The 24,575-nt window shown below is 47.9% G+C and overlaps 1 protein-coding gene across 12 annotated transcripts in view; it reads left to right on the forward strand.

Annotated features, from left to right (window-relative positions):
- AGAP1 (ArfGAP with GTPase domain, ankyrin repeat and PH domain 1) overlaps nucleotides 1–24,575 on the forward strand; it is a 520,168-nt gene that overhangs the window by 408,767 nt on the left and 86,826 nt on the right. For 6 of the 12 annotated variants that reach the window (XM_032480554.1, XM_032480555.1, XM_032480551.1 and 3 more), the window contains one exon: nucleotides 21,110–21,187. The exons of the other annotated variants lie outside the window; for them this stretch is intronic. In XM_032480554.1, coding sequence (XP_032336445.1) covers nucleotides 21,110–21,187 — 78 coding nt within the window. The remainder of the gene's footprint in view (nucleotides 1–21,109; nucleotides 21,188–24,575) is intronic. 12 annotated transcript variants of the gene reach the window in all.

A 24,575-nucleotide genomic window follows, 5' to 3' on the forward strand; every position in this document is an offset into this window, starting at 1 on the left:
CGCGTTTCTGATCACACGCTGATTGGACACAGTTCTAGCCCATCTTCTAGTCAATTACGCATGGCCCCCGTGCTCCGCGCCGAGTCGGAAACATTGATGGCTGTTGTCTGGCTTCTGGCAGGCGGCCAGGGGTTTGAAGTGCCGTGCACACTGTCCTCCCAGGATAAGTGCTTTTTAGTTGGAATTGATTACCTTTCTTTGGGTTTTGCTTAATAGCAAAACTGCATTTGGAGAGGGCTGCAGGTGAAAAATGGACACATTAGCCATTGAGAGCATCTGAACTCCTAGTCAATTTTTAGGCTTCCCTTGTTTCCGTCTAATTTCTCTTTAATGAGAGAACGTTGGATAACGTTTGAGCTATGTCGTCGCCTTTGCCGCCGAGCACACGTGTTGAGCCTGGAGGACGGGTTCAGTTGCAGGGCCGCTGTGCTCCGGTGTCCAGGTGAGGCTCCACGCTTCGGGGAGACAGGTCAGTGTTGGTCAGTTTCCATCTCGGCAAAAAGCATTAATTAGCTGGAGGTGTTTTCGTCTGTAGGAAAGGGTGATGCGTTACCTCCTGGCGGGGTTTGGTGCACTTTGCTGCCTGCGTCCAGCAGGATTGTCACTTCACGGTGGACCCAGTCGTGTGCCTCTCCTCGGTGATCTCGAGGCCTAGAGGTGTTGGAAAGGATGGGACACGTTCCTACCAGAATGATCCTGTTAACACTGCTCATTACGAAGCTGACACAGTTCAGCCAACATTGATGTGTGTAAGAGAAAATGTTATAAACCGAGGGTTTTCTTCCTCGTGTTCTGTGCTCTTAATTCAGAGTCTTGTCTCAGAGTCGTCAGCTAGGCGAATGTCACCGTTCTTCCCACCGTTTTGCGTGCAAGGGGAGGAACTGGATACGCCAGAGCAAGTGATCAGTGCGGGGTGCTTCCAGAAACCTATCTTGAACCCACCAAGGTGCCCGGTGTCCTCCGTCACGGGGGTGACACCAGGGCCGGAGCCCTCACATTGCACAACTGCACCTCAGCAACCTGAGTCGACTTCTTCATTGAATAAGTCGGTAGCTTTTTTCTTTGACTTGGTTTTCATTTGGCTCGTGCTTGCTTCCCGCAGGTGGGAACGATTTCCCTCTTCAGCTCGCTCTCTGCAGACGTGAGACACAGTGTAGGCCCGGTTACTAAGCCGCCCAGGGAGAACCTGCCAGAATCTTTAACTTCACGTACTGCACACGCACACACACACATACACACATAGAGGGTTTTTTTCTTTTTCTCAGTTTCATGAAAATAAAGCATCTTCTATCAAAATGTAGATTGAGTGATGCGTCTTAAAAAGAGAAAATCACGCAACAGAAAATCACGCAACTAACAAAGTTGACCATCTGTTAGCAATAATAATTGCACCCAATTATTGACCCCCTGCTACAGGTCAGCACCGCATTAAACCCTCCCCATGTGTCCTCTGGTGACCCTCCCAGAAGCCTCTGCCTCTTATGTCTCCACAGTGGCCGCCCCTCCCTTTGGAAGGTCGCGTGTGTCTTTTCAGGAGTCTTCCCTCACTCCAGATCTTGGCTCTTCCAGGACTTTTCCTAAAGATTAAATTCCTGTAAAACAAAGAATCATACAGTAGGCTGTCAGAAGGATATTTCTTAATTTTAATGTTAATATTCAAGCTATTAGAATTTTACCCCTGGCCTGTATTTCAAAAGGCTGACAGAATGTATGTGTACAAGAATTGGGAAATACCAAGTTCATAGATGGCCAACCGTTCGAGTTTAGGGCAGTCACTTCAGAAAGCTGGTAAACATGGTGACGCTCTGTTTACAGCCTGGTGATTTTACCTGAATAAGTGAGTCTGGTGCTCACATTTAAAGAGAAAGAGCCGATAACCTGAAAATACAGTTTCATCGCTGAATGCAAAATGCCTACCTTAATTAACATGTAATTACCCTGAAAAGGCTGATTCATTAATTAATGTAAACTGTTTAAGTCAGCGATTTTCTTGAATTTCTCCCCCACCCCAAATGTTAGTGTTTCTTCCCAGCGTGGGAAGGTCAGCCTCCTGCAGCAGGCCGGGAGGAGGGAGGGGCCCACCTGCCAGCTGTGACCTGGTTCTGCGCCCGTATTGTCAGGAGCCGCCATTGTGGTGGGTGGTCCGGGACCTCTTCTTGAACAGCTTGTAGACAGGGCATGAAACCTGGTGTTGTCATTGGTTCTCCGTGAACACTAGAGACCAGTGTTTGCATCCTTCCTCCTGTTCTACCAGATGGGAGGGATCAGAGACGTGGTCTGGCCCCGTTTCTCTTTGAACAGCATAGAAGCGCCCTTGACACGTGCCCTCATGGAGGGGCAGAACAGAGCCACCCCGGGCCACCTTCTCCTTCAGACCAGGAATGGGTCCAGGATGCTGACGGTAGATCATCGTTTTTGGTTTTTTTTCTTTTTGGACATTTTGGGGGTTAATATGTTGTTATCATCCATCACTTGTTCCCTTCTGTTTCTGATCACAACAAATCAGTTTAGTTCACCTGAGGGAGCTTTTTTTTTTTCCCCAGGTTTCTTTGCTTGTAGAATTCTTAGGGAGGATTAGAAAGTCATTAATTAATAGGCGAAGTCTAGTTCTTGGTGGAACTTTTTTTTCCAACCCCCAAAGTATTCCACATTACTCCTCCACGTGGTCAAGGTGGACAAGTACACCGCATGACACGTGACGTCACGCTCCGTAGTACTGGGGTCTGTGTGTAGGGACCACCACGGAAGGAAGCTGGGAGGGAAGGCTGCTCTGGGGACTCAGGTGGCCTGGGATGCCGGGGCACAGCGTGACCCCAGGGGGCAGGCACGTGGAATCTGAAGCAGGAGCTCCGATGTCGTGGAGGGACCAGGAGGGGCGGTCAGGCTGCGCTGCTCCCTGGACCTCTCCCTTTCCTCCATCCTTTGCTTCTGGCTCTTCCTCCAGTGCCGTCATTTTGTTCTTTCTCTTTCTTTCTCCTCCTTCCTCCATGCAAGATTTTTCTTGCCTTTCTCTCCCTTGTCTTACTTTCTCTCTTCCTTTTTTCCCATACACACTGCCATCTTCTTTTTCTCCCTTACTTTCTTATTTTTTTTTTTAATTTTTAAACTTTCTTTTAATTGTGGGGGTAAAAATGACATAAAATTCGCCGTTTTCAAGTATACAAGTCATCGACATGATTACATCCCCAGTTTTGGGCAACCATTGCCCCTAGCTATTCCCAAAACTTTGTTTCTCCAAACAGAAGCCCAACAGCCACTGAGCAGTAACCCCTCATTTCCTCCTCCCCCAAGCCCTGGTGACCTCTAGTCTCCTCTCTGTCTCTACAGACATGCCTGTTCTAGACACTCCATACACATGGAGTCCTGCACCATTGGTGCCTTAGCATCGTGTTTTGAAGGTTCATCCATGCTGTAGCCTGTGTCTGCCCACCATTCCTTTTCATGGCTGAGTAATACTCCATTGTGGGGACGCCCACATTGTGTTTAGCCATCCGTCTATCAGCGGACACCTGAACTGGTCCCACCTTTCGGCTCTTGTGCGGTGCTGCAGTAAACGCTGGCGTGCGAATCTCTTTGAGTTCTTGTCTTCAGGGTTTTTCCAGTTCATACCCAGGAGGATGTGTCGCTTTTGAAAGAACTGCCAAATGCCCTCTTTTTTTACTTCACTGTGTGCCTTCCCTTCTTCCCTCATCTAAAGTACAAAATGGAAGAATTCCCTATAATTGAGTGAATCTACTTTTTGGCTCCGTCTTAATTACAGAAACATACAACTTTCATGTGTTTTTAAACTGCCTCTATTTTTCTTTTTTAAACATCCTAAACATGTCTTTGTTAAGACTCCCTTTCATTGGTGGGTGGGTGACAGTCGATCCCCCTCCCTGCCCCCACGGATCAGCCGCAGGCCATCTAGAGACTCCGGAACCTCCCAGCATCACGTGCTCCGCCCAATCGGGAACCCATCTCCGAACTCGAAGGTCGGCATTCTCCAGCGAGCCTGGCCCCTCGCCCTGAGCCGCAGTCCCACAGGCAAGGCACATGGACGCCTCTCCCTGGTCCCTTTTGCCCACAGAGGTCAGCTTTTCCATCACCTCGGGAACAACTGCGTTTTCTTCTGTAACTTCCCAGTAATGAGCAGCCCATTGGGTAAACGGAATCTCAAAGACCAGAAACCATTCTTTCTCTTCTCTGCCAGCCTCCCTTGGGCCATAATTGGCTTCTCCGTCTGTGGCAAAGTTCTAGAAGAGCATGTGAACCCCAGCGTTGCTGTTGCCCTAATGGACACGTGGCACAGACAGTAGATAAGTACACGACAGGTCAGGTTGTGATCAGTGCCCTGGGAGGAAATGAGGAAGCAGACTTGGGACCACGGGGAACTCACTAGGGGGCAGGACCCAAGGAGGCTCACTGAGGAGGCTGGGAGCAGAGGACCCCGGGGGGGGCCGCTGGGGGGCGGCGGGTGGCCCCCTGGGGTCCGCGTGCTCCCGGCAGAGGACTCGTGCTCTCTCTGCAGTTGCGGCGGCCTCGTTAAACTCGCACTTGTCCCTGGTCAGTCTCATCGTCTCCATGCGTGTTTCTGTTCTGCTGCCTCGTTTCAAACAAGTGGCTTTTACCTTGATGTCCATGTTGTAATTATTTGCTGGTTAAAACACCTGGGGAAGTATTTTAATTTAAATTTAAAATAATTTTTAATACTTACTTTAGTTTTTAAGAATTGTTAGGAGAGGATCCAGGATAAAAATATTTCAGTATCTTCCAGCTTGTTCCCCACATACAATTAGATTCCCGCGTTTACAGGATGTATTCTGTCCGAGTAGCACCATGAATCAGAAGATGTGCCTTTTTTTAAAGTGGTCCAGAAAACCACCACATAAAGAGGGATGCTCAAGAAAAAATGGACCCATTTTTACATGCATGACTTTAACAGTTTAAAATAAAGTAGATGAAATACTTAAAAGCCCTTAAACAGTTTTGTTCTGCACAGGGTTACTTACTGAGGTTGGCACGTGGCACTGGGAATAGTCCAACAGCTGGGGGAAAACCCAGAGCACTGAATGCTGGGTGTTCCCCCTGGCGCTCTAAAGCAAAGGCAGTCACATACGGTTACCTGGCTTCCTGGGTAATTAAGGCATTTCACTGCAATTCCTTATTCTAATGAAGAAGAAATTTCTCTTTTGCTGAAATATTTCTTGTCAAGGTTTTATTTCTACTCATCACTCCGACTTTGGAAAATGTCCCTCTTACCTCTGATTGTCTCCTGTAATATCTTCTTGAATTGTGAGCTGGGGGGATAAAAAGTATAGAGACTCTCCCCAGATTCATACTTTTAAAAAGGCTCTGAGTCTCGCTGTCCGTGAACGGGAAAGAGCCAGCGTCGCAAGTGCCCACCCGCCTCCCTTCTCCCTCAGTTGCCAGCGAGACTGCTCGCCTGACGCCTTCGCTTCCCACGGAGCACAGTCCATCCAGGCAGGCAGGAGGCCGCACACCGGCAAGGGCTGCGATGAGAACGTAACGACCCCAGGCAGGTGGGGGCTGGCTGGGAACTCGGGCCGAGGAGCCGAGCCTCTTGGGCTGAATTCCAGCCCCACCTCTTACTGGCGAGGTGGCCCGGGCACGCTCCTGTGCTCTGCTGCCTCGGGCTCTCCGCTGTAGGCTGGGACAAGGATGCCCTCTCCCTCCGAAGGGCTGTTGTCAGGGTTCAGCGAGCGCGTGCGTTTCCAGCGCGTAGGACAGAGCCTGCCCGAGCTCCTTCCTTGGGATTCGGTGGGTAATACATTAAAATCTTGCTCTTAGGAGCCAGATCACTTGCAGGATACTTGGAGATCACACTGGCTCACCTAACAAAGCGAGGGATGCTACGTCCTGACTTACAGGGTCACTTGTTACATTGTGCTTTTCAAAAGGTGGGTAGACCTGAACAGTCAGCGATGACCCATTAAAGAGCAGGGACAAAATGCTGACGCGGATTCTGCCACTCACCCAGGGCGCCCCACCCGCGAACCTCCCGCCCACCGCTGGGCGAGTGAGTGCAGGCAGGCGCCGGGGAGAGTGGACACTCCCCTTGCACTTCGGGGCTGACAAGAGCCGATTCCACACGGATGTGGGTCCCACCCTTGGGCTCTTCCAGCCTCTGGGGGTGGATCTCCAGTGCAAACCACACACCATCCTCCTCCTCCTCCAGGACTGGGGAGCCCCTCCAGCCACAGAGGCAAACTTAGAAACGTCTGCGCTGTCATGACCACTGTCCACGTCGGAAGATTCCCTGGTAAAGTAGTGGCAAAAGTTAGCGTCAAAGGTGAAGAAAAACTGCTTAATTTTAAGGCATGGATTTTCGTGGGTAGAGCCTGCAGATGAAGCCTGAAGGAAGACTCTGTGTCTCAGAGGCTCGCATGCCTACGTGGAGTCCTTGTCTCTCGGCACTGACACCAGGGCGTGCAGAACGCCTGCAGCTCTGACGCTTTTGGGGGAAGGGCCGGGAGGCACAGTGGTCTCCTCCTCTGCTCGTGTTGGCCTACGCAGCTGGGTTGACGATTACTCTCTGCCGCCAGGCAGCCTTGCAGTATGCGCACGACACGTTCGCTGGAAACACATCACGTGGGTTAGTCTCGCCCCTCCAACTCGACTGAAAGCCGGAGAAGCCAGGAGGCCCACCTCCTACTTGTCTGTGTCCCAGGAAGCCCGGCACCGTGCGTGCGCGTGGTGGTGCCTGGTGGAAGGACAGCCTCTCCCAGGGCCCACGTGGAGGTCCTCATTGGTTTCCAAAGTGTTTCTTTTGTGCCAGGATTATTTTATGTGAGATACACCAGTGTTTTGAAGAAGTTTGTGTTATCGAACATGAATCCAACAAGATCCTCTGGAAGAAGAAAACTTCTCAGAGTGTTTAGCTCCCTCCTGGAGTTAGCAAATTGAAGGCTCCGAGAAGCCCTCCATTTAAAGAAAGAAAAGGAAGAAAATCTCCTTTGACTTATTTAGCCTTGGAAGGAAAGTCTGATGGTCCTCAGGGCAGGGCTCTCGGGACCGCCCTAGTGCAGACACTTCCCCGGGTCCCCAGCTAGACATGGCTCCCAGCCTCTAATCGCCCCAGCACTCGTGCTGGAGTTAGGCACCCTTTCCGTACCACCTGCAGCTGAGTGACACACTTTCCACATGTGTCCTTCTGAATAACCGTGTAGTTTCATTTTCTCATCTCTGCAAACATCATAATGAAAGTGCCTATCTTTGTTTGAATCCACTGCGTTTAGCATTTTTTTCCTGTCTGTGTGTTAATGCGTCCCTGAAATTCCTAGTTACGTTCAGAAGTGTTCCCTGACTTTTTCATGCTGTAGAATAAGTGGATGGAGGTGATGTGATTTATAGAGTGCACCTCAGATTCATTTCTGTACGTATAACTGAAGTCCTGTATTGCTTATACTTACGTTCATTTTGAATTTACCAATGGATTCGATGATAATTTAAGTAGAGGCTTGTGTTCCCTTCTGTTTTGAAAGTTGAGAAGTAGATCTTTATTGTCATGGTCATCATAGATAATATTTATTATTTTCTCTCTGCCAAAGTGTATACTTATTACACACTGTGCATTATTTTATTTAATCCTAATTTTTTTCCCCAGTCTGATGACACGGGGACCAGGGCTCAGAGCAGTCTGAAGTTCCAGTTTCCATGTTATGAGAATTTCTCCCAGGGAAGAGCACATTGAATTGATGTGATTGTTACCAAAATTAGAATAAGACATAACATATGACACCATAGAAATAAATGCGTTATTTTGGGTGTTGTTTATAAATAAACTCTTTAATGTACTTAAAGCCAACCTACTCACCACCCCCCCATAGTGAAAAAGAAGAAAGTCTACCTGAAGAATAAACATCTTCAGGGAGGCAGATTTTGCGCACACAGCCCCGCACTCCGGGTGACAAACAGCCTTGATAGGACACTCTGATGCCGCAGATCAGACTTGGCTGTCGAGAAAATCTATAAGGCATCCGGAGCCAATCGGAAGTCGTTTGTGCTTTGATCGTCCTGACAATTCCATTTCTCCGCGGTAGCGCCGTGCTCTCTCCGATTGTGCCTTTCTTTCCCGTCTCTCCTCTCCCTTGCCCATCACCGGAAAAAAAAAAATCCATTGTGCAAATTAATTCGGAGATCAGCCTTGATAAAACACCAGCGTTGAGCCCTCCCGGCCGCACGCCGCCGTGGCATTAGCCATTCCTGATTACCTGGACGCTCGGGCTGGGGCTGCCTCTGCGGGCTGGGGGTGTGCGGAGATTAACTGGGGGCTTCCCAGCCGTTTGTCACGCAAATGGCAGTGCCAGTAAACTGAAAAGCAGTGAATCATCTTTCTCAAGATTGAAACCTCTTATCAGTTGTGTCGCCTTCATTATTCAATAAACGATTAGTAGCAGCCATCGTCACTTACTCATCCGCACTTAACCCCTCGGAGCTCCTGCTGGCTGCGCGGCGCCCGGCCTCTGCCCCGGAGGTGAGGACACCTTCGCTGCCCACCTCTCCTGCAGGAATGACGCCGGACCCCCCCCCCCCCCCCCCGTCACGGCAGCTCGATGCCTGGAGAGGGCCAGGTGTCTGGCGTCCGACTGCTCATGTTTTAAAGTTATGCTTCACTCAGTTTCTAACATCATTCTGGGTGTAGTCACCGGGTGGGCATTTTTCTTTTACCTCCTTTCTATCCTTTTTTTTTATTTGTTTATTTTAAATAAAATAAACTTTATTTAAAAAAAATTTTACCCCTTAATTTGAGTGCCAGCCATCTTGATTAGAGAGATGGTGGTGTTCCTACGAGCCACCAAGTCAGTGATGGCAGCTGGAGCTGGAGGGAGAGCCAAACCCTGCCGGCTCTCAGGCTGCCCATTTGGGACTTTCTATCCATCATAAAACCCAGTTTATCTGGAGGGAGGAAAGAAGGTGGAGCTGTGGCTCCCAGCCTATGGGTAACAGACTTCTGGAGATGCCAAGGGTCAGGAGTCCAGGTGTCCTCTGCACAGACAGAAGTGACTGTGTGCTGACATTGTGCTGAACGGGAAGCAGAGGCATTTTAGGATGCCACTGAATCATGGTCATCGAAAGGGGCGTGCATATTTTTTAAAAATTGGGAACCACTTAGAGAGGTTGATCTTTGCACCGTTTTCTTTAGCATTTTCATCCAAGTTGAGTTTATCAGAAAATATAGCTCTACCACTAGTTAAAAGTAGGAGAAGAGACACGTCACTGAGTTTATACATCATTGAGACCCTGTTTGATGATTCTGCTAGATCCCTGCGTGGCCAGTCGTGGAGAATGTGTGTGTGTGTGTACATATGCACACGCATAATGCCTTTAATGATGGACTTATAAAATATGATAATTCCAGAAATCACTCTGAATTGTATTTCTACAGCTTTCAGACATCTCTCCATTCTCTCTTAAGATAATTCATCCGTATTTCTTCCTCTCGGTTGTACACTTGTGTGAGGACTGCGGCTTTATGCTGTGCCTCCAGCTCCTGTAGTCAAGATACTGCACACAGGGTACTGCGTATGGTTTGTGGTTTATTGTTATGTCGACCTCTGTGAAAATGGTTGGTTTATTGTTCAAGATGATGTAATTCTGAGACCTTCTAAGCTGCTCCAGCTTTTCCAGTGCAATCTCCAGAATAAGTATTAAAAACCTGCCTTCTTGCTACCTGAAGAGTTCCAAGGCCACTCAGATGGCGGGTTCTGGGCTACCCTTTTAATTCTGGTAGTGCCTTCTGTTGGGATGTCTCTCCTCAAGCCTCCTGCGTGCGTGAGAGCTACTATAAACCTTAAGACTGCTTCAAATTCTAATTGTGTGGTCAAAGAGACGTGAAAAGACTGTGCTCACAGATAGCGCCCCCCCCCCCCCCCGTGAGGAGGTCACCAGCTGCTGTGACAGAGTTTTTTTGGAAACAGGCATTTCACCTGTTTCTCATCCTTGGAGGCTCTTGGCCTTTGGGGAGGGAGCTCATAGCATCCTCCTGTCCCTCTTGGATGCGGCATTTAAGCATCAGAAAGAAGGGACACAGAGATGGGTGATTGTCATGAGAGCCACGCTGACCTGACTGGCTGGATGTCATGAAATTACTGAACTTCACCAAAAATTACAGAAAGCTATCTCATAACAGATTGCACTCCATTTATACTATCTCTTGCCTTCAGTTCAGTATGTCCTTAAATTGCTTATTTTTTCTAATGATTCCGCTTCCTAAGAATGAAGTCAGTGTGTGTATGAGTAGGAGGGGCCAGAAAGGCTGGATTTGAATTGAAGCACAGCCTCGGGACAGCTGCTCTGTTTCCAGCTCTTCTTTTACTTTGCTGTCAGAAAAAAAAGGGGGTGGGGAAGAAAAGGAGAGTGGAGGGTCTCCAGGACTAACGCAGAAGTTCATTAGAAAAACATTCGAATTACAAGATCACCCAGTATTTCCCTTGCGCGGGTCCTTCTTGCTGGTGGAGACTTTCTTTCCAATTGGTCCGCGTATTTGAATGGTCCCGGCCTCACAGGGTAAGGGGAGGACCCCTGTGTGCGCTGAGGCACAGACTTTCTGCCCCTCTTGGTGTGTTGTCTCCGTTGCTCTTCGCGGCCGCCCTGAGAGGGAGATGTTGACACAGGGACCTCAGCCCGGAGCCCCGAGTCACCCCACAGCCACCCAGCGCTGCTGCCAGGCGGGGCGGCGTGAGTCCCAGGCACCAGCTTTCTCCCCCGCCCCCCAACTTCCTCACTGTTCTCTGTGGCACCTGACCTGGCACTCCTGGGAGGACTGCGCTGTGTGGGCACCACACTGATCAAATTCAGTCGTGAACCCGCTGCAGCCAGACACACGCCCTGCAGCCAGGTCTCCTCCCCGAAGGGACTGGCTCATTGCTGTCCCGACGCTTTTTTCTGGGAAGTTGGCATGTCCCGCACACTCTGTAAAACACCACTTTCTCCCTGAGAGACTTAGAAAAGAAATAGTTTTTTCAACTCAAATAACGCACATACAGTACAGATTCCTGTGTTCTTATCCATCGACCCTAAAACCCGGCCTTGAACTCAGTACTTCTGTGGAGTAAGTTTAGCATGTGTTTTTCTTGCAGTTTATGTGGGGTTTTATGTATGAAATGGGCACTGGTGAGGCTAGGACCTCCTATCTTTTGGAGAGTGTTTTCTGGGTGCACTGGTGATTACAGACTCGTTTTTCATGTGTAACTGTGTCACCGTTCACCCCTGTTGAAGAAAAGGCGCTAGTTTTGTCTCCTGACGGTAGCACTTGAAGGTCTTGAGGCCACTGCTGAGTGCAGACCTTCCCAGAATAGGTAAGTTGCCACTTAGGTGCGTCTCAGGGAATTTCACGAAGCCAGCTTAGCATTTTAAGAGCAAATTAAGTCCTCTTTAATTTTGTTACACTCTGTCACTTTTCTTAAGAAGACGACTGTATGTGCTGATTAGAAGCCGAGATCTTAATTCAACATGAGCACGAGCATTTTCTTTCTCAGTGGATCGAAGCTCATCTTCTCATCATTAGAAGCTAATCCTGGAAGTTAGCTGGGAAAGTGTTCAGATATGGCGCGTTTTGGTTAACTATACACTGTAACCCACTAAAGGAAAAAAAATGATGTCAAGGTCAGCAATTTCAAATGAAATGCGAGGAAGACAGCACAGTGACCCAAAGAACGAGCAATGGTAAATTACCGCTTCTAAAGATTATTAGTTAGCAAACATATCCTGGAGCCCAGCTTCACAATCGTAAATTAAATAGCACATCTTTCAACTCAGCGGCCAGTTGGGGCAGGTGTTCAAGTTGTCAGGAGTTTCGGTGGCACACGTGACACGTACTCTTGATGCTGCGCTAAGATTTCGAATTGCCTTTAGGTTGTCGGAGTTGATTCAGTGAGTAGAATAAACGATACGTTGTGAGGAGGTGGCTCGTCTCTGTGTTCCAAGCTACAAAATATTCCCTTCGCTTGGTAATGTTACCCCTGGCATTTTGTTTTAAGTAAACAAAATAATTGGGAGAAAAAAACCATATTCCTGCCCAAAGATGCTTATTATGGTATTTTTAATAGACTTTATTTTCTAGAAAAGTGTGAGACTTAAAGAAAAATTGAGGCAGTAGTACCAATAACTTCCATAAGACCCCCTCCTCACACACACATGCACACATACAACTTTCCCTATTATTTACGTCTTTTATTAGTATGGTCAATTTCTTATAATTAATGAACCAATATTGACACATTGTTATTAACTTAAGTCTGTACTTTATTCTAAATAGAGATTTACATTTTAAAACTAAGATTTCTTTCATTTTTCCCTAATGCCCTCTCTCTGTTCTGGGACCCCATCCTGGATGCGCCAGGACATGTAGTCCTCATGTCTCTTTAGGCCGTTCTTGGCTGGGACATTTTCTCAGACTTTCCCTGTCTTTGATGACTGTGACAATTTTGAGGAGTGCTGGTCAGTCATATTGTCAGACACCTCTCTGTTGGAATCTGTCTGATGTTTTTCTCAGGGTTAGCCTGGGGTTGTGGGTGTGGGGGAGGAAGGCCGCAGAGGCGAAGTGCCAGTTTCATCACAGAACATCAAAGGCACACACTGACAGCATGACTGGTGACTGTCAGTGTTGACCCTGGTCACCTGGCTCGGGGCTGTGTTTGCCAGGTTTTCCTCTGTGGGACACTCCCTTCCCCATCCCCCCTCCTACCCAGTCCTCTCTGGGGACATCTCCCTGCACAGCCCTCACTTGAGGAGTGGAGAGATACATCCCCTCCTCTAGGTGGATGCCTACGTAAATTATTTGAAATTCTTTCTGCATGGAAGACTTGCCTCTTCTCCCCATTTATTAATGCACTCAGTCATTTGTTTATGTCAGTATGGACTCTTGGATATTTTTTTTTATACTTGAGGTTATAATCCAAGACCACTTTGTCTTTCTTCTCGCTCAAACCGTTCCAGCTTCAGCCATGGAGGGCGCTTTCATTTGGCTCCGGCGCCCTTTTGTCTTGACCCACCCCCACCCCCACATCAAGGTGGGTTTTATTTCCTTGTTTGTCTAAGTGCTTCTTTACTTGCCAGAACTGCAGGGTGCTTTCCTGTCTCACTCCTAGGAGTAGCCATTTCTCCAAAGGAGCCCTGGTCCCTTTTATTGGAGGATGGTGTTAGAAACCAAGCTCTGAGGTCTAGGTATGCTTGGGGCTGCTGGGGTGTCATTTCTTCTTCGTCCTCTCAGCAGACAGAGCAAAGGAAAGAAATATATGTGTGCATTCTAGCGTGTATATACACATAGCTGTAAGTATCTCTATATGTAATTGTCTGTATCTACATTAAGTTGAACAGCTTATAGTATGTTTAATAGCATAGAACTGGGCATAACTAAATGTTTAACAGTAAGGAGTGGCTACGCCTATATGTTAATCCACAGTGCAGCTATGAAAAGGGACCGTTTGGAAAACTCTGGTAACTGTAACACCGTTCATACGGAAGCCGCCCAGGTCTGTATCAGAGCTGTGCTTACAAGTGTGATCGTTATATACGTAGGTGGAGAAGAACTTGAAAAGGAAATGGAAGGGATGGTTAGACTGGTTGTGGTTTGTTCTTAATATTAAACTAATATGAAATTTATTTTGCTTCTGCAATAATGTTAAAGGAATCCTCTAATGTGTTCTTGCTTGATGCTGAAGAAAGTTAGTGTAGTTAAGTTATTCTTAAATGAAAGAAATGAGACATTTGTTATTCTGTTTTGCCAGCACAGCAGTAATTTCCCAGGCTCTCCCAGGATAATAACGACCTTATTTAGTTGTTCACAGTAACCAAGGAGCATGCTAAGAAGTTGTGAAGTTATAGTCAAAGCAGTTCTATGGGGAAGAAATCTGCTAATGTTTAAAGGAATGTATTTCTTAATAGTAATCTTCTCTAATAAAGAGGAATCAAAAGTTTAGGGTTCTTTTTGTTTTCTCACTCTGATCTTTCTATTTGATTGACTAAGTAAGTACTGTGGACCTTGCGGCTTCCAGGCTGTCTCAAGCCACAAATCAGAATGCTGCTGAGAATTTCCGGTGAAGTCCTTCTTAAATGCATAATGTTAACAATGTTTTCTAGAAGGTATTCTCACCAGTCCTCTCAGATTCAGATGGCCACAGGGGGAGCGTGATGGACTGAATAACCCGGAGTGTATCATTTCACTCGGGCAGTTGCTGGAAGTCAGCTAAGAGATGGCAGATCAAATGCAGCCTCCGCATTGTTGAGGCCGGTGGTCCAGTGATCACAGCCCCACAATTACAGCCCTCCGAGGGGGCGCGAGCCGTGCTCATTAAATCATTATGCCTTTGATTAGTTGCTTTAACTGGTCACTGTCTTTGAAATGTGATAGTGCAATTTGAAGTTTTATTAAAAACCTATTTTTTTTCCTGGAATTGCTGAGAAAGACTCTGTGTTCAAAAAAAACCCCCCCCCAAAAAAAAAAAAGCCTGCCATGTGTTCTGTTGGAGGAGATTGAGAAGAAGAAAAAGGAAAAGAAGGAAAAGAGGAAAAAAGAAAAAGAGGAATGTTTCCCATTATCACTCATTTCTGTCTCCAAAATCCTAAGGTGGTCGCCGTGCGCCGGCCTTCCCCCAGCCCGGCCAGCGGCCAGCCGGCCCTTGGAGAGGGGCTGGGGTGCAGCGGGGGCAGGGGACCTCGCGCTGCTCCCAGACGCTGCCGCCTGCCTGGGTGGGCGCAGCTGAGCACGTCTCGCAAAAGCTGCACTTCACACACGTCACCCAGCTTGGAAAAACTGATTCGGACCTCCGCCTTTTTCCTTAAGTGAGAATTCAGTTTGCTTTTGGTTTCTATTTTGAACGCCAAGTGTCCAGTCCTATACTGCAAACAATGAAGGCACGTAGAGCTGTGTTCACTGAGTAACTAGACCGAAAAAAAGCTGTGTTCCCTGTGATGCTGGGGACCCGACAGTCCAAGTCACGAGTGGGCTCTGTCCCGACACCCTTATCGTATCCTGGAGGAGAATGGGGCCAGGAGGCCAAGGAGCCTGTCGTCAGCATCCTCACTAGCCACCCTCCAAAACCCTCCCTTCTCAGAATGAGTAGTCACTCTCTGAAGACATGGAAAGAAGTTTCCACTATTTACTGATGGAGTTCTCATCTCCATCTCAGAATATGCCAATCTAAAATAGTATATCCTACTTCAACTCACCTTTTTTTTTAAATTTCGGTCCCTATTAAAAGTTATACTCTTGATGTGAAATAGAACCACCCAATTAATGTTGGGAGCACTTGAACCCTGGCTCTGCAACTCAGTGTGTTTCTAGGCCGAAAGGAAAACCCGTGCTCTGCCTAATTGGAACTTCTGGTTTTATGGCGTATCCTGGAGTTTTTGCTTAGTTTTTATTTTCGATGTTTTTCCGGGGTTAATGGTGTCTTCTGTGCGTGTCTGCATTAGCCCACAACGTGGAAGCCCTTGGCAGTTTTCAAGTCGTGAGAGCTTCTAAAGAAGCCACCAACATGGAAACTGTATTTGCTGTTCAGAAAGCGGTTATGAGTTATTGGAAATTGAATTAAAATTGTATCCTGAAGGGTCGATGACTTATTTCAGAGTTTTATTTAGTTAGGTATTTTATCTTCTGTTCTACGAAAAGAACACTGGTCTTGCTGGACCCGCGGAAGGACGAAGTTATTTTCTTCCTGCACGATTGTCCTATTTTGCTTTTTCCTCAGGTTTTGTTTAATCCTCTCAAAGGCCCTTTTAATGGACGTTTCAACATGACTACCTCTCTGTGTGGCAGCCTCTAGGAAGCGACCATGATGTCAAGCCCCTTCACAGCTAAAGTAGTGAGTTCACATAGTGGAAGAATCTTCGGGGTTGCATCTTACGGGGAAAAAAAAAAAAGCCCACTGCCTTTTTTATAAAAGAACAGACCATTTACACAGTCTCGTTGAGCCCATGAATGTTCAGATGGCTGGCACAAAAGAAATCTCCAATCTCTAACCTCACAATGGAATTGCACCAACAAAAGATCGCGGGACACCGGGCGCGCTAAACTGGAAGGGACACAAAACCGCAGCGGAATCCGATCCCGCCTGCAGAGGTTCCTGGGGGACTGTCTTTGTGCAGCATCCTGGTACCCTGGTCCCCCTGAAATTCTCCGAAGAGCAAAGGCATTGCCCCTTGCACCACTGGCATTTATACCTGTGGCATCTCTCAAAATAAATAAATACATGTCCGACGTGGACAGGGAGCAGTGCTGTCTAACAAGGTTATCATTTGGCTTCTCCAAGAGGTACAAGCTGACGCTCTCGGTCGTGAATAGAGAGGGTTATTTGTTTCGTGCTGAGACAAGACATCCTTAGAAGTGAGGGGCACGCCCTCCTCAACCCAGCCCCTTCCTCCGCATAGGTAAAAAGATCCTATTAGTTCTCGTAATTGATTCTGAGGGCTGCAGCCTGCCTCATTCCACCAGCCCTGTTCGGCTCACACCAGGGATGTAATTCATGTGCACTTGAACATCCAACATGGCTGACAAGGCTCGGACACGCAGCGCCTGGCTGCGTCATTTTTTAATCAGCTGTCTGCGGAATATTTATCTAACCAACAAAGAGCGCTGTCAGGAGGAGACCAGAGGTGGCATTAGTATAAGTCTGCGGTCTCCTGGTACAGTGATGGAGGGAGAGTTCAGGATGAAGCCCTGTTCATTCGAGCATGCCATCAGACTAAGGGATATTTTATTCCTCTTATAAAGAGCTAGTCAGAGGATTCTCATGTTGGAAATCTGCTGTGATTAGTTCTCAGGCATTCACATGCTGTAGTAAAAAAAAAAAAATTTTTTTTTTGTTTAGAGAAACAAAATAACAAATTTTCCTTTAAAATAAAATTTTACATCCCTATGGTCATCACATGAACTCCTAAAAAGCTGCAGCTTCCAAAACCCAAGAGGTGTGTAGCAATTGGGAGTCGTTAACTCTAAGTGATTCCAGCAGCTCTGACTCAGGCAAAAGCCGTAATTTGCATGTTTTCCCTTTCTCTCCATTTCCTTTCAAAAGACAGTGACTGTCTGTTAGTAATTATGAGGAGCTGAGTGTTTTGTGCCATTCCTCGTTCGGTCATCCAGGCAAAAATTATAACTTTCAGACACCTTAAAGAAATGTTCTGGGAACTCAAGTTTATACCAGCCTTTCTTCTTTAGATGTGTGACTCAGGAGGGGCAGCAGTTGGGACCTGGATGAGCCGGGTCACCACCAAAACCTCTGTGCCTGCCGATCTGATAGCCTGCTGGCACAGAAAATCAATCAGCAGAGAATGTGGACATCAGCAGGGCTGCGCGCGGGAGGGGCGTGTCACGTGACATCCCCCGTGCACGTGCCAGGCCGCTTGTCAACATCGGTGCCACGCTCACCTGCCTTTCCCTCTCTCTGTGATTCAGAGATTGCCTTACAAGTTCAGTTTACTCACAGTGTCTTCAATGTTCATACACAAGAGGGCTCTTTGTCAATCTGAAGGGGAAGTGACAGTGCCGTTGTTATTATAGGGCAGTAAATCTTTCTCTTTTCTTATAATTTGGGGGCCTGGGTCTCTGTACTGTCCTAACCTGCCTTTTTCAAAATTTTAACTCTTTTAATCCTTAGAAAATATATTCCAACCAGCATAATGATGAGCTTCACCTCCTCCTCTATTTTTAATTCTCCACCATCAGTTCCGTGTCCCGCGTACCAGCTGTGCTGTGATAGCCATGCGGCAGTCTGGTGTTCAACCTGAGCTCACGGTTCACATTTTGGTGCCGTTACATGGAGAACACTATGCTGTCCTGCTAAAGGCTTCCTTTCCCGGGGCCCCACTGATGTTTCTGCCGACCAGGCCTGGAATTTAGAAGGTTCCATTGAATTTGCAGGCTGAAGTGAGGAGTGGTCCATCTGACCGTCTGCGTTCGGGCTGACAGCTTGCACTAGATCAGGAATTATACGTTGTGGGGTTTCGTGTTGGTTGAGATGTGCCTGTGTGTTTTCAAACACTAGAGACGGTACAGAGACATTATACCATTTAAAGAGTCACAGAAGACACCGTGGACACCTGCTTACGGAAGAGACTGTTGTTTATCCGGTCAGCAGAGAGCAGGACGGGAAACACTGAGGGCGTGCTCACACTCTGCTCCCACTTTTTGTTCAATAATGGACGAAATACTTATTAAAATAATAGTTTGGGGGAGAGGGTATAGCTCAGTGGTAGAGTGCATCCTTAGCATGCATGAGATCCTGGGTTCAATTCCCAGTACCTCCATTAAAAATAATAATAAAAATAATAGTTTATGAGAAATAACATTAGGGACCAAACCAAAATAAGTTAGCCTTTGTTTAAAAGGGGGAGATTATATTCCTGAAACTTAAAAAAAAAAACCTAAATTCTTAAATTAAAATAGATTACCCAGAAAATGTAGTTGTTTGAGCTAGCCCACGTGAAGTCCTCGAGAACCACCATCTATTCCAAAGGCCTGAGGTCAGCGCAGTGGCCACGGTGTGTGATGGTGGGAGGGAGCTGGGCATCCAGCCAGAGGCACCGGGCTAGGGTGCTTCTGGCTCCATTAGGTGCAGTGTCTTCATTTCCTTCAGAGGTGAATCCAGGCAGCAGCATCGCCCAGGACCTGAGATTTTATTGATGATAATATGATTGTATTTTCTCACTGAGAAGCCTCTCAACAAGTGGACTTAGAGCAATCAATGCCCCAGGAGACAAATGCACGTCTCAGGACCTTGGTATCAGCCAGAAAAAGTCCATTTGTTTAAGAGGAAGAAAAAGGCCTGACATTTTTACACATTAAAATTGATTATTTCATCAATAGGTTAATAGAAAACCAGGCTGCAAGTTCACTTCCTGCTTATATATCCGTACGGTAATGGGAGACTGGGGCATGAAATATGCAAGGCGGAGAGCACGCAGAAAGAGGTTTCTGCACCAGAGCTCCCCTCCCTTGCGGAGAGGTGCCCAGCCCAGATTCTGCCTATTTATATGTAAATGCTTTAGAAAGAGGTAAGTTTTTCCCACCGAGGAGTGCAGCCTCTATGGCTAGACTTTCTGGAACTCGTGAAACAGGGCCAAGATGCCCGAGCTCGGACAGTTGAAATAATTGAGCACACGCTTAATGCTATGAAGGTATCCGTTATGCGTGAGGAGCCTGGTAAATATCCACTTGCATTTTCGAAGTAAACACTTGAAAACTGTGACCTTGGTCGTCTGTACTGATGGGTACCTGAAGCTCTCTTTGCCAGGTGTGGTGTTACCTGGATGGATACCTTAGAGATAAGGTACCTTGAGGATACAGAGATAAGGGAAACTTCTCCCACGGAAAATTAAATTCAGACCCATGTACTGTAGGGGACGTCGGTCTCCGATCTTACCGGGTTAGAGATGACATCTCTACTCATTTACTTGGGTTTTCAGGCTACAAGGTAACTCCTAGTTCTTCAGTTACAGCTTAGCTCTTTCTCATTCTAAATCGGGGGACACATAAATTACAGCTAGTTTTTACTCCCCTTAACATAAGATTCCCAGGACCGGGTTATACAGTACTGTGTTGGGGAATTGCATTTGTCCCCATCGTTGCCCCTGTTTCTCACGTGTATCTGGTGATGTCACGCCAGAGAAACCCAGTGTGCACAGAAGTGCTGGAGAGTCACTTCAGCAGCAGAACTCCTCGGGAAGACCCGGTCCTCACCCCGGTCATTCTGGGGCCCCCAGACCTCGGCACACCCGGAGCCCCCACCGTACTATTTGAGGCTGCGTCTGCGGGCTCTAATGCTATGGCAGGCCACACTTCCTGAGCCCTGGGGGAGAGAGCTGGCCGCTGGCCAGCGCGTGCCTTGCTTTTTGGTCAGTCTGAGCCAGTGGGTCAGCCTGGCCCCCCGCAGTGAGCTTCAGATACACCTGCGAAAATGTGCACACCTGCCTCCCCAGGCCGGCATGTCCTCCCTGCATGGAACAAGGGGCTAGACAACAAAAGCCTCATGCAGCGTTTGACGGGTTTCACTTCCTTGCTGTGGAAGTCAGGAGGGACATGGTCCCTTCCTCAGGAACGTGGCTGACCGTGGCCGTCCCCGACCACGCTGACATGCACCCGTGTGGCTGTCTGTCCAGCCCTTGGATCTGCGCCTGCACCTTCAGCCGCATTTGCCTGAAGATTTGATCCTCAAGAACCACCCTGTGCTCTCACGTTGTGTGATTTTATTTCAGCCGATACTCTTTATAATATGTCTCCTCTGAAGTTGCCCTCTTTGCCACAGGTGTCTGCCCTCCTGAGTCGATGGTTGGGAGGGCGGTGGGGCCCATGAGGTGAGGATGTGTCCGCAGAGAAGAGCGTCCAGGGAGGCGGGGAGGGGCATCTTGCCCAGTTAGTCTCTTCGCGCTGCAGGAGCAGTGGGAGTGCCCGCGTTTCACTCCTGATGCCAGGGTTGCTCTGGGGGTAACTTGATGTTTGTCTCTTTTTCTCGGATGCTTTCTTCAGTGAGCTGAGAACTTAAGGAGGCATGTGCTGTTGGGGTTCCCTGAAGCTCCATTCAGAGCCTCCAGCATCCTCCCGGTAGGAAGGAGAATGGACTCCGCCCTCCAACCACAGCAAGACGGTGGTAGAGTTTTGCTGGTGTGGGTTGCTGTCCTGATCAAAATGAGTCTGGGGAGAAAATACAGCTCTGGGATTTAGAGACCTATCAACGCGGCATACACAGGAGCTGCTAATCACCAGAGTCCCCTTTGATTTGACATGCTCCCAGTATTCTGCCAAATCAAAGGGCTTATGGCTGCCGGCATCATAGCTCCTTCAGAAGATGCCACCAGCCTCCAAGGAAAAGGCCAGCTTTGCAGTGTTCTCAGTAGCCACGTGCAGAACCCAGCAGGGCGAGAGGGGTGCGTGGGCTTCCTTGCCTGGTCGTGTGTCGGGTTCGTGCAAAGTGGAGGATGCTGGCTGGCCTTGCTCTGCCCTTGCTGAGGCCCTCCGCTCTCTGGCTGGCGCCCACCCGCCTCCTGGGGACTGCCCTCCTCCAGGTGACGTCACGCGCTACTTTGACATTTCTTTTCTCCCCTTTTCATTTGTTTCTTTTCCTTTTTGTTTTCTCTCTTTTCCCCCTCTCCCCTTTCTGCTCTCGGGATGCAGCCAAGCGCAAAGCATGGAAACTAAACCGTGTTGGTAGCCTGCGAAATATTTACAGCAGCAGCAGTACCAACACCGAAGGTAACGCCGTCCCCGCCCCTCCCCGCCCCCTGTCCCCACGCCCGTCCTTCCAGCCTCCCTGCCTCCCTGCCTTCCTTCCTTCCCGATGCAGAAATGGAGATGCGACTCGCCCAAAGCTGCATGCACCCTTATTGTGTTTGCAGAGTCATTCCTGTGGTCTTTCCATCTTTTTGTTTGTGTGTTTTATTTTCCCATTCATGTCCCTTTCAGCTTACTTACATTTTGACCTTTCCCTTCCAGTCGTAGAGTAGTGATGTTTAAATTACTTCGGAAACCTATTTTCTCCTCTTTTTTTTTTCTTTTCCTTTATACATGTGGGCACTCAATGTAATATTTCCCAAGTTATTACAGTTTTTAAAAGTGTTAGTATCAGGTGTAATGATCTGTAGCCAAATACAATAGTGTGCCGTGACATTTAAGTAACAGTCTTAATTTGTTTTGTGGAAACATTCTCCATAATGCTCTCTGCAGCTCTAATCCAGAGGCAGCCAGGCCCGGGTCATTTGCATGGGCTGCTATTGCTTGTAAATTCAGTATATTGTTGTGTTTCTAAAGGTCGTCTGGTGCCAAAGTTCACAAATTGACTTGCGTTGGTTTTTTCACTGAAGACAGCCGTCATTGCTTTTGTATAATAGCAGATTGAATTTCCCCCCGCCTTCATTTGAACAACACAATTATAAATTGCCCTTTTTTTTATGATTACAAATGTCAAGGGTCAGAATTATTTTGATGCCAGGCAGAGGAAACACAGCCCCATCGGCCCCAGCCCTTGTGAGGGAGGCTGGCGTACGAAACGTACGATGCAAAACAGGTCACAATCCAGCGATCTCGGTATAATAGGGGGGACATTTTTTTTCACTTAAGTGCAAGCCAAATGGGTCAAGTAATCGCAAGCTCGTGCCCTAGCACTAATTGACTTATTTGGGGATGATTATAACTGTAATATTTTTCTTAATGTCACTGTTTTCTGGGCTGTTGATTTCAGCGATTGCCAAGCTGTGGCATTAAATCTCGTGTAAATTTTAAATTGCACGCTATTTCTGTAAACAAGCCCCTCTCTTCACATCCCGGTCATTAACCTTTGCTGATTTATATCGCCATCCTTTTTTCCTTCCTTTCACAATGACTCCTGTCTCGCCACCGAATGCCCTGCTCTCAGCCGGGAGGGAAAAAAATGAATCTGGAAAACAAAACTACATTTGCACAATGGCTTGTTAAAGACCTATTTTTTAATCATAATTCTTTTTCATTCCTCAAGGGGAAACTGTCGTCTGTGAAGGTACCAATGGAGTGCCACCCCTTTGGTGTCTTCTTTCAAGAGAGACAAAGTGAGAGAGAAGAATAATAGAATTTTAGAAACAGCGTCATTTTTGCTGTGTTTTAAAGGGTATTAAATGCACTCGTTCACTGTCTTTTCCTGTTAGTTTTGTAACTTGGGGTGCATACCATTTCTCTTCCTTGTGTCCTGATCACATGCGTTTCTCTTTTGTATGTGTGTGCGTTCGTCACAACAGATTTGTTTATTGACTTCTGGCCTGTGAGAAATATCTGTGAGGTCTGGTGTTACATGTGGTTGTGTACAAACCTGGGGAGCTGTAGGAGGCAGGCCGATGGCCTCCCTGAGACTTGCTCGTGGGGTCTTCCTGGAGACACTGGCGGGCTCCAGCTCACGACAGGTGTGACGGTTTGCAGAAGTGGAAGCTTCTCAGCCTGGACCACGCAGGTAACCCGCGGCGTCCGGCCTGCCCGGCGCTTCTGCGCGGGGAGGGGCGGTGATGCTCTCTGCTCCCTGCAGTGTGTGAATACGGGCAGTGCTGCTGGCTCAGGGTCCCTCAGTCAATTGCCAACAGCTACCAAAGGCAGTCCCGAGGATACTGGAGTAAATAATGACTGCAAAGCCAGTTCTCCCTCACGTTTCGTAAATTTCTGTTCAGTATTCAGTTACGTCTGTGAATCTTCAATTAAGTGGCATGATCGTTCTTCATTTACTTTGGCTTTCTTTTCAGATTAACATCTGTACGTGCCCAGTCTCATGTCATACGGCTCTTAGTAATGTAGTTCTGAATTCACATAATTCTAGAATATAAACAATCAAAATGCCTTTTTGGTTTCCAGTCTTTTGATATATGATGTCATCACATATTCTTTGTCTATGAAATGATCCTTTAGGAAAATTCTTATTCTGAACGTTCTCACGTTTGTTGTGTCCTGAGACTTTGAGTGCTAAAGGTACCCATCCCCAAATGGAGTATTTTTTAAAGTGCTCCACTTGAATAGTTAGTTCAGAGGTACCCACAGAACACCAAGACACCACAGTTGCCCGTAGAGGGAGTTAGAACTTGAGGTTTGGGAAGAAGGAGGGGAGGGTGCCCGCTATGAGCCGGGTGCTGCCTGAGGAGCTTGTCCACATGCCCCGTGCAGACCTCGAGGGTGCGGCCCAGACATTATGGGACCCACCCCGGGGCTCAGGCTGCTGAAGCACAGGTGGGACCAAGAATTGCACCCGAGGGTCTCACTCCAAAGCCCTTTTCTCTTACGTTCACTGTTCCGGCCCCTGGACGGCATTATCTCATTGAATGTTCACACTACACTGCCAGGTGGGTACTATGTTACAGACAGGAAATTGGCGTTTAGGTAAGTCAAGAGATTTTTCTGCAGGACGAAGAGCTGGCATCTTCTGGAGACGGGACAGGTGCCCTGATCTCTCAACTCCAGGGCCTGCTCCTGTGTCCTCACGGAAAGGGTTCCAGGATGGCTGTCAGGAGGGGATAAAAACAGATTGAACAGAACTAATTAGGGAAACACATGCACAGGATTAGAAAACAAACAAAGATGTGTCCCTTCCGTGTTTTTTCCGCCCACTGGGGCTGATTACCCCTGAAACCAGGCGTCTGCGCACACCAGCCACTAGCCTATGCTCTGTTGCCTGAATGTTGAAATCTCTGTTACTTTATTAAGATTCACCTCTTTCCCAGGGTCGGTGAAATGTAAGTTCCCTCAACAAGAACGCAACTTTAGTTTTTCCATCTCGGAAGCCTGTGGAGCGGGATGGAAGGTTTATGATGTGATTCTCCAGTTCGTAGCTGCCTCCTGACCCAGGGGGACGCCTGTCTCCCGTCAGGCGGACGGGACTGGACTTGGGGATGTTGGACTCCATGGGACATGTCTTTCTAAGAACAGAGGACTGAGCAGAAGCGGACGTTGGGTGGAAGGAAGCGTGGAGGGAGGCCCGTGGGATGGCCTGTGAGCAGCGTGACCCACGCGGGATCACACAGAATCCTGAGCCCCTGGAGACAGGCTGGACCATCGCCCACTGTGAGTCGGGCCAACAGTGGACTCTTCCGGAGGGCTTCAGCTCTCCTTGCTCATGGAGAAGAAGGCACGGGAT

Source organism: Camelus ferus, chromosome 5 (assembly GCF_009834535.1).
Source record: "Camelus ferus isolate YT-003-E chromosome 5, BCGSAC_Cfer_1.0, whole genome shotgun sequence".
Taxonomy (NCBI): Eukaryota; Metazoa; Chordata; class Mammalia; order Artiodactyla; family Camelidae; genus Camelus; species Camelus ferus.